Consider the following 15,904-nt stretch of genomic DNA (forward strand, 5'->3'; position numbering starts at 1 on the left):
GCTCTATGATTGTCACATCTGCCATGCTTTCTTTTATTAATGTATTTTTAAAAACAGAATGTGAATTGACCTTGCCAGTGGTTGTTCAGTTCAGTTTTGCTATAAAGTTTTCAAGTTTATTTCTGAAAGTAGATAAACTTGTTTTGTCTTTTAGTATATACTTAACGAAACAGAAGCTCAGATAAAAGCAGAGCTATGGATGAAAGAAAATGCAGATTATCTGAAGGAACAAAAAGGTAAGTATTAGGACTGAAATTCTCCTTTTGACTAGTGTTACTGAAATATGCAGTCTATGTAATCCTCATACTGGTTACCCTTTTGTCATCTTTCAGAAAAGGAAGCAAGAATAGCAAAAGAGAAAGAACTTGGGATTTATAAGGAACACAAGGTATTAAACTGTGTGCTAATTGTGTCTGTTTGAAAATGTCCTGGAAATTCATTACATTTGCTGATTAACTCCATGTAGGATGTATGGGCATATTGGTACAGGTCACCACTAAATGATCAAAAGCTAGTGTATCTCTACCTGTTATTGAATTACTAGGCTATAACTTTTCAGGTGGTGAGTAAAACTCTTTCTTGCCCAAACTTTTATTTTAAATTGCTATTATGAGAAAATTCTGTGCATGGCAAAGTCAGAGCTAGCTCTTTGCATTTGTGATTGCTGTTGTAATTGCTTGCTTATTTAAATACAGGTTTTAAGACATGCCTAATTTTTTTTTAACATGCATGAGGAATTTGTTTGTACTTGCCATAACTTCAGTAGCTTTCTTTGCTCTTACAATAATGATTTCTTTATGAAGAACTGAACGGATCCTTGTTACAGTCACTTGAAGGAGTATTTTGTTCTACCTTTCATAAAGAATGCGACAGTTATGTTAACAAATGGCATGTCCCGTCTCCATGTTTAGCAGTTTAAAGCAGCCTAATTGGCTGTATATTCACAATTTATGGCATTAGTTTTTTGTGTAATTGAGCAAGTGACAAGTCAAATCTTCCACATGCAACTAAAATCCATGTTAGTTTTTAGTGCCTATATCCTCTGTTTTTCCCCTGACTAATGCAAAAGACAGAGTTTCCTACTTCCCATAGGTATTTCAACAATAAAAACAAAACCTGACAATGAAACACTGTTTTATGCTTCAGAGTTTCTCATTCATCCTGTGCTTACACAGACATGGCAGTCTACCAGCAATTTTCAAAATTGTATAACTCATTGGCACCACCAAGTAGCCCAAACACCCACTTTTTTGTTTGGACAACACAGGAGTTTTTCTCAAACTCTGTATTGTTTCTGACAGCTCGAGTAGAACTTGATTAATATAGTGCTTTCCAATTTCAAGGTAGCACTTGACCCATGTAGGTAAACAGAGGGGCTATTATCCATTAAGAAATAATTCTCATGCAGAGCTTGGTGTTAAAACCTTCTTTTGAAAAGGAAAATGCCAAATGGAAACAGAAGTTCTGGGGTTTTTTTTTCATACCTACCCAGGCATGGGACATGGCTAGAAATGTTCTCTGTTGTTTGGCTCTGCACATCATCAACCTCCACAGCACAACACTGGGCTTGGGCTTGCAGCGTTTGCCCGGGAAGGGCAGTTGCAGGTTACGTTGCTGTTGCGTGTGTGTGTCTGCAGCCTCCTGCTTCTTGTCCGTCGGCATTAATGCCAGTCCACGCATAGAAAGCTGCCGCTAATGTTCTTGGCCTTTTTCAATGTGGAGGAGGAGTTGGGTAGGTGCTCTTCCAGGCCATACTCAGACTTGATATAAAATACCATTGCAGTTTTGATACAGAGTTGTCAGTGCAGTCATAACCCAGCTGGACTCTAACAGCAATTTTAGCAGGGCAATTTCTTTATTTCCTCACTGGGTGATGCTACAGGGTCCCTGTTCCTTTTTTTCATGTGTGAGAAATGGCCCATGTTTCTTCTCTGGCAGCATTACAAATACTAAGTAAAGAATTTGTAATAAACTGTGGGCATTTGGCAAAAAGTGAACACTTATCTCTTGGAGAAAAAAGACCTCTTGGTCCCATTGAGTGGCTGGAGAGGGAGCGCTGGCTTAGCCCAGCCGCATCGCCTGCATCTCCGCATCAGCAGCACCTGGGCCAGGACTGCTGAACTGCAGCTCGCCCTTCTGCTTCATGGAAACTTTGTTTGTGTCTACATCACTAATTTTATATTTTAATTAAGCCAAAGAAATCTGCAAAGAAGCGGGAGCCAATTCAAGCCAGCACAGCAGGAGAGGCAATTGAAAAGATGTTAGAACAGAAGAAAATCTCAAGTAAAATTAATTATAATGTGCTAAGGGACCTGAACAGCAAAGGAAGTAACACACCAAAGAAAGAGGATGACAGCACTGATGACAGCACCAACACCAAGAAGCTGTCAAGAAGAAAATCTATTGCCAGTAGGAATATAGCCAACCCTGTAAACAGTGTGGGAAAAAGGTACTGCAATTGTTCATTTATATCTCTGTCTGTGAGACTGTCTATGTATCTTTCTGAGACAGACAATGTAGGGACTGAAACATTTGTTTGAGGCTAAAATAATGTCAGGGCTCTGTTTTTATTTATTTTGCCTGCAGTGTCACGGCAGCACTTTATTTATAGTTCACATATCAAAGGTCTGCTTTGGTGTGAGTTAATCATCCTGAAGCCAAAAAAAAAAGAATCAATAGAAATTCATAGATGTGAATCTTTCAGCTAGGGACACATTTTCTTCATATAATTCTGACATTCGCTGTCCTTCCTTTCTAAGTTGTCTGTATCGGCTGACACAACACTAAATATTCGAAAGCTTTGGCTTTTTGCTTGATTTGAAAAATATAGTTCCCATCTGTTTTGACAGCTAGCTGTTTTGATTGGCTTTTATTTTAGTTTTATTCCAAACTTTTGTTGTTAATTGATGACACAAATATAAAGCTTTACAGTAAATACGCTTGTCGGTTTTCTGGTCTGTATTTACAAATGCTTTATAATGTGGTGAAAGCTCCTACTTAAATGAGTAGAATTCTCAACTTGCTGGGCAGATTTGTAGTGTGCTAGAAAGTGTATAAGGAGATTGATATGTCCTGTCTGCAATATTCATCTATTTTATTTGTCTTCAGTTTATGAAATGATGTCGGATGATCATTTGAATCGTGTCTGTGTATAGTAATTTCTTACTTAGATGTTACTTATTTATTTACTTACTGCCTAAAAGACATAGTTTTTTGCTTCCAGAAGTATAGGCCAAACACCACAAGGAAATTTAGGAATTTAATTCTGAAATATAAGATGATGTCTTTGCACTGTAGTTCAGATGTAGGCATGTGTTGCAGCCAGGTAAAGGACCAGGGAGGGCAGCTAGCCAGCCAGCCACAAGGTGTGAGAAATCATTCACTACTGCAAGGACAGGAGGCTTAGAATACTTGAAAATGTGAAGCTGGGAGCGACAGTAGGTGCCTATCTCTGAGAAGCTAAGCAAAATAAGGATGACTAAGCCTAACCCCTTATTTTGACTTCATTTGACAGCGAAGCCAGTGGCATGATCAGCTGAAACTGAAGACCACACCACTGCTTCCACTGTCGCTGGGATACAGGTTTTTGCAGAGTACCAAACATATTTTCTTTCTTTGGTGTACCTTCTTTATTCTGTTTTTTACCAAGATGGCTTCATCCTTGTTCAGCTTCTCAGATCTTTGCTTTCCAGTTCTTCTTTAGAGCTAATTTGCTATTTAAAGTGATGTCTAACGACCCAAGCATATAAGTTCTCCACTGGTGAAGGAAAGTGAAGATGCATTGAGGATTAACTAAAAGCATTTAGCCTGTGCTTTAAACGTCATATTTCTGGTATTTCTAGTAAAACATGGACAATTCAGTTGTCTGAAATGCAGTGCTGCGATGGGAGGTAGGGGCTGGTTAGAATCCTGGTTGCGTTTCAGAGCATGGTAAGAGCCATGCTTGAGCTGCTTTGCTACATCTGAACCTTGTCACTCCTGAGGTTTGCAGAAATGTTGGGAACTCGCAACTCCTGTTGAAGTCAGCATGTTAAATTCTTAACAGGTGTTAAACTCTTTGGAAAATCATGCCATAAATATTAAATTTAACAGTGGTGCAACTTGAAAAGGTTTCTAAATAAACACAAATCAGTATTTTCCAAAAGCAGCTAATAAAACATGGTTATTTTTCCTCTTGAGAGCCTAAAGTACATCCTTAAGATGCATAACAGAGTTTCCTGATGATGATTAGCAGATCTCAGATACAATGAATTTTGCAGCAGAACACTTCAGAGAGGGTTGAGGATACATGCAGATACGTGAGTTAAGAAGATTCTGCACTCCCCAGGTAGGCAGTGCTTGCTTAAATAATATCAAGGACTTGGCAAACCATTACTTGGGCTTTTTCTTTCCTTACAATTAAAGATCTATGACATACTTTTGATTTTTTTGCTAGTAGTCTAAATGCCATGCCTTTTAAATGGCATGCATAAATTTCTGTGTTCTGCATTGTTCTTATATGCCATGCATTCATTGCCTTTGTTCAGCATTGTTCCTCTCAGAGGTGAATGGCTAAATACTTTCCCAGTGATGCAAAAATCATGGTAATTTATATGCAATTAATAATAATAAAACCCCTGAACATTGCTCATTAAAAAATGAATGAAGCACATAATGTATCTTTATCCAGGAGGCATTTGCAGAGATCATACAAACATTTTGGTTTGCAGTGATTTATAGTCCTGTGTGTTTATCTTTATATGTCTTAAACATTTAGTAAGCTGTATTTGACTGCAGTAGGACCTTGAATAACCATGCTTTGATCTGGTCCTTTAGTTCATCTGAGTAATAGTCAGTTTTAAAAGAGCTACTGATTTAGTCCTAATCTTAATTAGAAGGTACCAGTACCAAGCTACAGGGAACTTCGCAGGCTAGGAAAGGAATACTTGGTGGTTAAAGCAGCACTCTTGTAAAGGTATAAAATTAGGAAAGTAAATTTTTTTTTTTTTTTTTTTTTAGTAAATAAATATCTTTATCACCTTCCTTTTGCAAGCCAAAGTTTTATATACCTCACCAGGTTTGGACAGATGATGCAGCCAAGTTTGTTATTTGTTTAGAAATCATCTTCATATACAGTATGTAGCACCCTGGAAATAGGAGGCTGACCTTGATCTCCATCTGTCTAATTGCCCCTTGTTATACACTAGGCTGTTATTTCCTCATGGAGAGCTTCAGATTATCTCTAAAAAAGTGGCTATCCCCAGCCAGACATGGTGCAATCTCTGCATGGCTTTTCATTTTTTAACATGAGATAAAGTAGCAGTTACAGTGTTAATCAGTTACATATTGGAAAAGCTTTTGTTTACTGATGTGATAATAATAAGCAAATTTTACAGTCTTGTAAAAAGTTGTTGATTTGCAAGAAATTTATAAAGAGCTGGAATGCTAGGCATGGTCCCAGGAGCATGCTTAAACTGGATATTCTTTCAGTTGGTGGTCCTTTTAATGTCGCTTTATTGCTACCATAATCACTTAATGGTTACTTGGATTCCACGATGATACAGTTTATCATGTTATTTCATGTAAATCCTAATTTTGTAATCTTGGAAATGGTATTTTCTGAAATTTTGTAAGGAAGGTACTTTCAAAGAATTATTTCAAAGATTGTGTGGATTTCTCCTTTTTAGATGAGCAGACATTATATACATCAGTATGTTCAGAGGCAAACTGGATTTTTGAACAGGTGTCGTTACCACAAATGCTGTGCAACTTTTTGCGTCTTAGCCGAAGATGCTTTTCTCAGACACATCTCCTAGAATTATACTGGGGTTTTACTTATTGTATCTGTCAAGATGGTAGAAGACTAGTAATGACAATGTAAGTCATTTTAGGAACTTTTATATTGTGCAAATGCATTTTATTACATTTCGTAATGCATTTTTGTTCCAGTGGGTATCACGATTGGTGCTTCATATGCAAAAGCTGTTTCATTCTCTGTGCGTTCAAGATGTTGCATAGTGGATGTTACCATAATCGATGTTGCAACTTTAATTTCAATTACCAGTTGCAGAGTTTATCTGCGCTAATGTCTTCTGTGCATATGAAGCATAAGAATAATATGTTGAACTCCTACAAAAGAACGATTACCACTTCGAGCTACTTAAAACCTGAACTCCAGTTAGAGCTCTGCATGTGCTGCAGCTCTTCAAGTCCAGTAAAGAGGGGTTTTTAGGACTGGAAGCTTTTGGTTAGAAGCTTAATAATTTATGTTATATTTACTTGAGTTGAACCTTACAGCATTACTTGTGAAGTGAAATGTGTTGTACCAAGAAAATGTGGGAACAAGAAAGCTTTCAAGTCACTACTTTTTAAAAATTTTAAGCCTATTTATTGCTATGTGCTTGAAATTGGTATTGATATCAGAAAAGACAGGATATATTACCAGGGGAGTAAATGTGTCAGGTTAATCTCCTGAAGAATTTGCCTTGGAAGAAATGAAGCAGGACTGCGAAGCACGGCTGAATCCATTATAATGAAACAAGGTTGTTCTGAATGGAAGCATATGAATATATAATAGAAAACCAAATCATGCCAGCTATGAAAATTACAAAAGCCCTTGGTAGAGATCTCAAATTTTATTAGATTCGGAAATTCACCTGCAAATCCTCTCCACAGTCTCACTTGTTTTTATCAACTACCCATTTTGCTAGTACACGTTGGTACACTGCTCCACCTGTGCTTTGGAGCCATGGGATCTGCAAACCATGTGCTTGCAGTACCAGGGACTTGTTCTGCTGCTCAAGTTCCTGCCCCAAGATGCTCACTTTCAATTAGCATCTGCTCCTGCTGCATTTTTGTTGGCTTTTCAGTGATGTCATGACCCCAGAAAAATCCTCTTTATTATTACAGAGAACGTATGTAAATACTTTTCTACAGCCTAGCATTCGGCATCTCGTTTAACATGATACTTGGTACTTTCTTGGTTCTAATTGGAATCATGTTCCTGTGGGGGACAAAATATGGGTAGAAGCATAATTTAGGTGCTTTGGATGAGCCTGATGATCCCACGCTGCAGAGGGAGCCTGGGGAGACGGAGTTGTTTCCCTGCTGCAAGGCAGTATGAGCACTGCCTCAGTGCCCCCAGCTCCTACCCTCATCTACAGTTGGCCCTTTCTGGTGTCCAGGATGGAAATAGCACGCTGTAAGGTGGAAGTTAGTTTTGATCTCGTTGGCTTTGCCAGATTATTTTTGGTAATGCTGTGGGAGGAAGGGGGCATGGGGTTCTGTTTATCACACCCAGCCTGAAAACTTTCTCTTCACTTGTTGATACTGCAGATGTCCAGCAGAATCTGTATTTCTTTCTCCTGGGGAATGAGGAGGGAAGAAGCCCCAACCACCTTTTACCCTCACATCAAGGGTCGATGATTATGATAAGCCCTTTATTTGTACCTTTAGGGTTTAGGCAGGTTTGCTGAAGCCTTTGCTGAGTGCTGTGCCACATCCTGGCTGGGTGCTCCTGACTCAGCTGTAAGTCTGAATGTCCTGAGTGCTTATTCTACATTGGCCATGGTTTATAATTAAGTTTAATAAATCCAAAGCAAACAGGTTTTTTAATGTACAATATTTTTAGTTTGTTTTACATTCTGAGACTGCTACTTGTGGAGGGGAGCAGCGTGAGCTCATGTGTTCTAGATTACTTAGATCAATCCAAAACAGCGTGAAACAAAGCTCAGCTTGAGTAATACAAGGAATTCCTGGGTGTCCAAAAAACTTCTATTCAGTTACAGCCAGGTGATTATAAAGGTTAAAACAGTCTCAATTCACTGTGTCAGGAAGAGCATTGTTGTTTCAGAACATTTTTTCACTAGGAAAAATGACATTCTGGTAATGGTTTAGAAATTTGGGAATTAGTATCTTAAAAGTTCATTGACTGTAACTGATGCAGTGTCAGCTGGTCGGTGTCTAGAGCAAGTCCGATGGTTTAGCAATTCAAAATCAAGCAGAGCTTCTAAAGAGGGACAAGTCCCCATGTGTAGCAGATACAAAGCTTTTGAGAGAGTCTTTTCCATGTTAACTTTGGTGTTTTGTGTTCTCTGTACAAATTGGCCCTTTGAGATGGGATCTGAAGCGTATTTTAATATCCTTTAATTTTCCACCATATATTTTTATTTTTCAGAATTGCCTTCAGCTCTTTGTCTAATTTATCTTTGATATGCTGTTTTTCTGTCTTTGCTTTGAAGTCTGTTACATGGTTTGGAGTTTGTGTGTATTTACTCAAAGTGAAATACTAAATTTTATTTCTTGTCTTGTGCTGCTTCAGGCCTTCTTTTATATGTGACTAAAGTGCTAGCACCAATTTCTCACCTGGAATGAAATTCCTTACAGAAGATACTGGGAGTATTTTTTGAGATGGTAGTTAGGAGTTTCTTCTATGCTTAATTACTATTTAGTTGATATTTTTGGTGTTTCCTCTGGAAGAAGTCTAATTTTGGCTATGAGATTAACTAGACTGTGTTTCCTGGGTACGAATATATGTATATGTGGTGGGAGCCTTCCTGTTGGGTGTGTAGAGACAGCTTTTGGTTTGAATATTATGTATGTGGTAAATAAACTCTCTAACCACTTTGAATAACTGTTCTCTTATGTGATCTGTGCTTTGAGAATTTCTTTGGAGTGTAATTTTATGTGTGTTTGTGCTTTGCTGTGGTATATAATCATTTAAATCAAAGGTTAATCAAAATGATTAGTCATTTTGAACAGGAAAACGGTGACATTTGATAAGTACCTCCACTTAAAATAAATCTTGCCAGTATTTTCCAGTCTTGTAACTTTCAGAGGGACAAGCTTATACAAATTATGTTTAGTATTTTATTTACAAAAAGCAAAGCCAAGAAAAAATTAATTCAAGACTTCCAAGATTTTGCTTTTCAAGTCATGCATCTTCTTATTAAAGTTAGCTGCATGGGGGAGAGCTTTACGAATGACCTTGAAAGGAGCTGACACATGCATTTACTTGTTCACAGTTGATTTGAGGAGTTGATCTAGTAAAGCCTGTAGTAATGTTGTAACCTGGCTAATGCTGCGGGTTACTGCTGTTCATGTGAGCTAAGAAGCCTTTTGTATTAAGGAGATAAATCAGAGCAAGCACTGGAAAAAAACGTATCTGACCCAACATGTGTTAAAATGACTGTGTGTTTTTAACTTCCGAATGCTAAAATGTGATGACCAGCAGCCTTTTCTTTTTCATTAAGTGAGGACACAGGAGGAAAATTGCATTGCTTCTGTGTATAGCACCATGATCCTGAGAACATACAGAGTTAAGCAATTGCTACCTGGGGCGAGAAACTGGGAACCAGCACACTGTCCAGGAATGGTGCAGCAGGTTATCCCTTTACCCTCAAATTCATTTCTCTTGACACTGAGATGGGGGGGGGGGGGAGTAAGAAAGAGAGAAAAAAAGAAAAGGAAAGAAAAGAAAAAACAGTTCCCCATACCTATCCTGCTGGAAGCTGGCAGGAATTTGTCAGGATTTGATTTTATTCTGATTACTCTTTTTTTGAAGATCAGTTCCCCCTTATTCCAACGATAGCATTTTTCTTTCACATCTGACAGGCTTGATACCCGTGAAAATACAGCCACATTAAACTCTGAAACAGGTATGGGTAGTGTTTCGCACGGCTCTGCTCTGCGCTGTTGAAAAAGAAGCTCCTTTTGGCGCAGCTCACGTCCCTAGCCTGCAGGGTCTGTGTGCAGTTGTGCTGCTGCTGCTGCAGGAGCTGCTTCTGCCACTGACTCCAAAGTCATTTCAGCAGTTACTCCAGCAGCTCTGCACTTTTCTATTGTGGAGCATCGGTTTGTTAGGGCAAGGTCACAAAAAAGCTCATTTCTTCGTCCTTCATCCCTCAATCCTTTCCTTCCTTCTGCAGGAGGTGAGTTACAAAATCATTTTCCCCTTTTATGCCTGTTCTACCAGTGAATTAAGAGAAATGAAGGTTTTCTGGCTTTATATGTTATTAAAATGGCGTATTTTTCGTAAGAATCCCAGTTTGGGATTTTTTAGTTTTTTCCTAAGAATCCCAGATTTGGATTTGTTAGGTTTTGAGTACTAGAATTGAGTTTTGAGTACTGGAATAAAATGCGAAAATTTCAGTATGGCAGATAACCCACCTGTATTTTCGCTCTGTAAAATACCATTAGAGAGAAATGCCTCTGGAATAGCTTAATGATAGGAGAAATATTGTAAAGAAGCCTTCCCTCCATGAACTGTACCAATTTATGCAAGTTCAGTGATGCTGCAAATCACCTCTAGTTGTACATCATTCATTAAGAGCATTCAGATTTTACCGTACAGACATTTAATGTTGTCAAAATTTGGTTTAGTGTAAGGATAAGAGAACATGGTCTGCTGGGACTGCAGAGGAGTATTCCTGAGCTGTCATTTATTTGGATTAACGAGAACTTTTGCAAAATATATGTAAATAAACCCTTCAAGATTGGGTGAGGACGCATCTTAGGCTTGTGTGACTGTTTCAGCAATAACAAGCGTCTGCCAAATCCAGTACTTGGTTCCATTTACCCCAAATGATTAGAATGCCTTCAATTTAAAACTAAAAAGGCATTGATCTGGCTCGACCTCATGGCCCAGATCCAGGTCAAGTCTCCTTATTTTTACAGCAGCCTTCTTGTTTGTATAATATAAATTGGATATTGCTTTCTGCCTCCCACTCAAGAAAATCATCTCCTTGTCGGATTCCAGGGGAGGTCAGCTGGGCAGTGCAAAAATGCAGAGGGGATTTTTGTGACTGTCTGAAATAATTGTCTTGCGTTTTAAGACCAAATAGGAGCAATTTTATCCCAGAAGATAATTTTGTGTGACAGTTGGATTGTGAGCGCCTTGTTTATTTATGTTCTCATTTTCAGGTTGGTTATAAGAAAATACTCTGTGAGCTTTTTTCTTCCAAATTACACTCAGTGAGTCTAATGGGAGATTTCACATAAATATGTATGCACGGTCTCTTGAACTTTAATAGCATGTTAGCAAAAGTAGTTATATGTGATGTGGAGGGTGAGGGGAGTGGGAAGAAACAAAGAGATTGTGGAAGTGTTATGGCTCTTGTTATCAAACCCTAGAGGTGCATGTCCTGCTGTCACAACTGAGAGTGCTTCAGTGCTGTGAAATGCTCATTCTCAGTCTGTAGCTTTTTCTGATTTATTTCCTTGGGTTTTTTTTTCATGGGTGGAAAATGGTTGGTTTCTGAATTAATCTTCCTTTGACCCTAGTCCTAGCAGAGTCTGTCTGCTTCTTGATCTTTACAGTATATATCTGCTCATTTTTTTAGCATAAACCAAGGGAAGTGTATGTCTGATGTGTTTTAGAGTTGCAAATGAAGTTGGGTCTTTAGCCAGTGTTTGTTAAATGTTGAGGGAAGAGGAACAAAACAAACAAAAAGTTAAGTCTTCCTCACTGCAGTATGGCATACATTATTTTACCAAGACTAATGCCCAAACTAGGAGAGCAGTCACGTGAAGCTTCTTGTTTCTTAATGTTTGCACGCATTGCCAGACCAGATAGCTGGTAGTCATTATGTGATTATGACTGCAGTTCTTTCACCATGGCTGGGTAAAGTATTGGAGAGTTATAGCAGTTTGTTGCAAAAATTGAAGTACTGTTTGTTCACATATTTAACAGCATCTACATAATTAGTTTTAAATTGGCCAGTGTGCTGTAACTTAGTCATTTATGTAGTGCTATTCCATTACCCAGTGATGCTTCTGGTGTGCTGACTGATTTCAGTTTCACCTTACTGCAGTCGTTATGAAATATAGGATGAAACAAACTGATATAACATCTAAATGTGGTTTTGGAAGATACATGCAGCAAATTTAACTTTCTCTTAGTTAATTTCCAATTTATAGTGAGTCAGAAATTTCTGCCCAGCATTTTCCCTTTCCTCCAGTGCAACACAACAATAGACTGAACAAATCCATTCTCTGTTTAGGATGTGCAGGAACCAAGGAAACTTACCCACCTGCTCTAGAGCAGCCCATCTCCTTCTCTTCTCTCATACATACCCCTTTGTTGTGACCCAGAAAGAAGGGAGGAAACCACCGACTTTTATGTACATTTTCCTCTCCCCCCACATTTTACGCTTGAATAGAAACATGCTGCTATAGAGATCATATGGGAAGGTACAGAGTAGAGTCTAGACCTCAGGACCTGCAGTCTTATCACCCAAGTGACGGCAAGTGGAGAACCTCTCACCCCGAGTGCTCTTTGAAGGCATCACTTGGCTCAGCAGCTGTCCAAAACTAGATGATTTGAAATCTACCCATGGAAGCAGGACTGTGATAGCTGGCAGGGAAAGGATACAATGAGGCTATTACAGCCCACAGCATTACATGGTGTGATAGATTTGAAAACGGTATTGATACTCAGAGTTGAGTGTAATGTTGCTGAACTGGAGCACTGGAAGATGCTTGAATGTGGAGAGCACTCTCAGGCCGCATACTGAATAGAAGTATTGGATATGTGTTTAATAGTTGGTTGTCTCTTTATTCAGAAACTAGTTTAGATGTGGTATTTATGTGAAAGAAATATATAATACTTTACAGCATAGTGTTCTTTTAATCTGAATGTTTTGAGATCTGAAGTATGAAGGGCATGCATGCAGATTTGGAAGTGGAATGGAGTGGCTGGCGTATTTATTTTGTAAAGTTATCTTTGCCTGTCTAAAGTGGTGGCATGGTAATTTTAATGGAAAAATGGCTTTGCATACTTCTGTATGGATTTTATCATGCAGCAATAAAGAAACAAAATAATTTGTAATCCTAACTGAAACTATTGTTGCTGAAGTTGAGTAAGACAATCATCAGATTAAAGATGTAGTTGAATCAGACATCTGATGAATTAATAACAGAGATTAAAGTCAACAGTGAATTAAATTATTAGATGAAGAGAAGCAAGACAGAAGTCAGGATGGTCTGAAACATACAACTAATTATTACAAGGCAGCATTGTCTGCTGCCCAGCTCCTGGAGGCAGAGACAGGCTCTTCCAGTTGGGGCTTTACTAAGTCAATTTAAGGGTTAATTCTGTTGCCTAAAGGTGCTATTTAATTGATGGTGGTTTAGACACACTTTTTTCTGCCAAATGGCCTGTGTGCAATATTGGCTTGAAAAATTGATATGCAAATACAGCACATTTTAAACATATTTGCACTTTTTCATACCTTTTGAAATACTACAGAGAAAAAAATTATGAGAATGCAGTAGAAGAAAGGTGTAGGTTGTTTGTGGAACAAGGTAGGTAGGAGAGCAGCTTGGGTTGCTCATTCGCTGATGGATGCCTACTGCAGGCTTTCTCTAGATATTCCTACATCAGGCTGTACCTTCTGGGGTCTTTCCTCCTCCCCCCCTTCCTCCTCTGGACAGTGTCCAGGAGATTAGGATCATCAATGGCTTTCAGTGCAGAAAACCTACCATTTGCTGACATGTTCATTCCTGATACTGCCTCTGTCACACCTCTTCATACCCTCTAAACGCATTGGTGAAATAAGAGCTTTCTTTGCCTATAGTCTGATCCAAATATGTCCAGATCACATTCCAAATGTGATTTTGACCTTTGGGCAATATGGAATATAAAAATTATTGGGCTTTACTGTCAGATTTTATATAACTTGCTTTAGTTTTAACACATACTAAAAAAGTATAAGAGAGAAGCTTGCTGAGAAAGCTTCAGTCTCATCATGGGAAAAGTTCAGAGTACATATACCTTAAATTTCCTTAAATCCTTGTAGAAATAGAACTACTTTTTATTCATGCATATTTTCATTTTCCTGTTATTTCTTAAAATACTCTTGTTACTTTTCACCCACAAAGCATTGGGGTAATGAAGGAATTTGGTTTAACTGGATTACATACACTGATCTTGTGTGGCTCAGGTAGACTGTATCATGCATTTCATAAAAAATAAACCTAAATACTGCTTCATCAACTCTAAAAGATTGAAATGATGATACTTAATTCTGTTCTATTAAAAAAACCCAAAACAACCGAAAGCAAAACAGGGAGGGGAAGCCATGAAAAGAAAAAAGATAAAGAAAGGGCTAATTAAGGATTTAATCCAGTGAGGTTTGTTTGGGGTTTTTTTTTTGGTTTTTTTTTGCAATCAGTGAACTGAGTCCAATGTTAAGTGTGGTGTGTGTGTAAGCCATAAGAAATCATAAATCCTGTATAATGCAGAATAAGTTACTAGCAAGTGACTGATGAACTATGGAGGTCTTGGTTGAAAGGGAAAAGTTTCTGTAAAAATAAACCTCATCCCGCTGACCTTTGCTGACCCTGGCTGCCTCTCTCTTAATCTAACCTGAAGAGATCAGAAAAACCCTTAACATCAAAAGGAACTGTAGACGCCATTGTCCCCAAGAGTCCCATTGTGTTTAGGAGTGATTTATCAGGAAGCAGCAGCCTGCTCCTTCTCCGGAGCCTTCACCCGCTGGCACCAACAATGCAGCCATGGCTGTGGGTCAGGGCTGGCAGCCTCAAACCCTGCCTTGGAAAAACAATGTACAGCTCTCAATGTGATGGATGGGAAACCCGACTCTGAAATTCGTTTGCCCAAACTTGTTTGGAAGATTTGCTGGTTTTTCTAAATCAACATTTTTCAGGTGCTTCCTGTATTTTATCCAGGAGTGGATAAATAACTTACTTTGTTTGATGACAGAAAACATGAATGCAATTAAATCACATAAAAAGTTTGTCGTTCAGCACATGCTAATCTTCAGGTTCTGGATTTTTTTAATATATATATAATTTATATATGTGTGTATATATATAAACACAAGTTTTACAGAAAAAGTTCTTTAAATAGCTGTTGAAGGAAAGTGTGTGTTTTATGCATTGATTTCTATCTCATCAGTAGAATTGAAAGAGAACATTTATAAGATCTGGTGATTACTAGGCTGTAGCTTTCTGTTAGCTTTGGGTCACAATTTAAAATCTCTCCTTAAAACATAGGAGGTCTTGAATTATGAAACAGTAGGAACTCCTGAGACCCAAGACATTGAGTGGGAATAGTATATATTCCTTATTTTGTTGCTACTTCAGTAGCTCACATGTATTAAGCACAGCATTACATTAACTTTTTGGTGAAGACCAAACACTAGAAAATTCAAGTTTATGATTCAGCGTTTGTTGATAGGATTTGCAAGTCAGGGAAGTCCAGATTTAAGATGTTTTTTGCAGAGTGCTTGTGAGAGGCCAGCCACAGTAACAGATGCATTTTCGTCTAAGTTACTTACCTTCTCTTTTCAATTTCAGTATCTGCTGATTTCATTTTAAAACCCATTTTGAAGCAAATGAAATAGTTAAGACTTTTTCTAGCATAGTAATTAAGACCTTTAATGCCCTACCTCCCTACAGACCACAGTTTTAAGAGCTGATGTTTGTGGTACTGTTGCCTGTGCTGGGCAGGGTGCTGGGCATACACTATAGGAGACAGAGCTGAGGGTACCTGTGTTAGGCCCTGCTTTCAAGTAATGTTAAAGGTTGATCAGGTTTTCAGGCTTTTATTGGAAGACTTATCTTTTACTAAAGCACTCTCAACAGCAGAGCTCTTCTCGTCTGTGAACTGTGCTCCACATCAGAGCTCCAGAGATATCTGGCCAGCTTCCAGTTTAAATTCACTTAATACAGCAAATCTGAAATGATTTAAACACTCTCAATTTACCAAACTCAATGACCAAACTCAATATCCAAAGGGTCAAAGCCAGGAGCTGTAGAAGCACTAATATTCAATAGAGTTTTTGAAGAGGAATTTAAATGCAGCTGCTTTAAAAATGTCATTAAGATGAGATAGGGAATGCTTTAGGTAAGTGATTTCAATCACCCATGTCTTCTGTTAATGGATCACCTTAAGATTTTCTGT

The 15,904-nt window shown here is 38.3% G+C and overlaps 1 protein-coding gene across 5 annotated transcripts in view; it reads left to right on the forward strand.

The window, feature by feature from the left end:
• The window catches only part of BRF1 (BRF1 RNA polymerase III transcription initiation factor subunit), a 177,521-nt gene that overhangs the window by 130,069 nt on the left and 31,548 nt on the right, over positions 1–15,904 (forward strand). For 4 of the 5 annotated variants that reach the window (XM_030484998.1, XM_030485000.1, XM_030485002.1 and 1 more), the window contains 3 exons: positions 155–236; positions 333–388; positions 2,193–2,449. In XM_030484998.1, coding sequence (XP_030340858.1) covers positions 155–236; positions 333–388; positions 2,193–2,449 — 395 coding nt within the window. Of the gene's footprint in view, positions 1–154; positions 237–332; positions 389–2,192; positions 2,450–4,543; positions 4,555–15,904 lie in introns of those variants that run through there. The other variant, XM_030484999.1, reaches the window with a different exon arrangement.

This window comes from Strigops habroptila, chromosome 4 (genome assembly GCF_004027225.2).
Source record: "Strigops habroptila isolate Jane chromosome 4, bStrHab1.2.pri, whole genome shotgun sequence".
NCBI lineage: Eukaryota > Metazoa > Chordata > Aves > Psittaciformes > Psittacidae > Strigops > Strigops habroptila.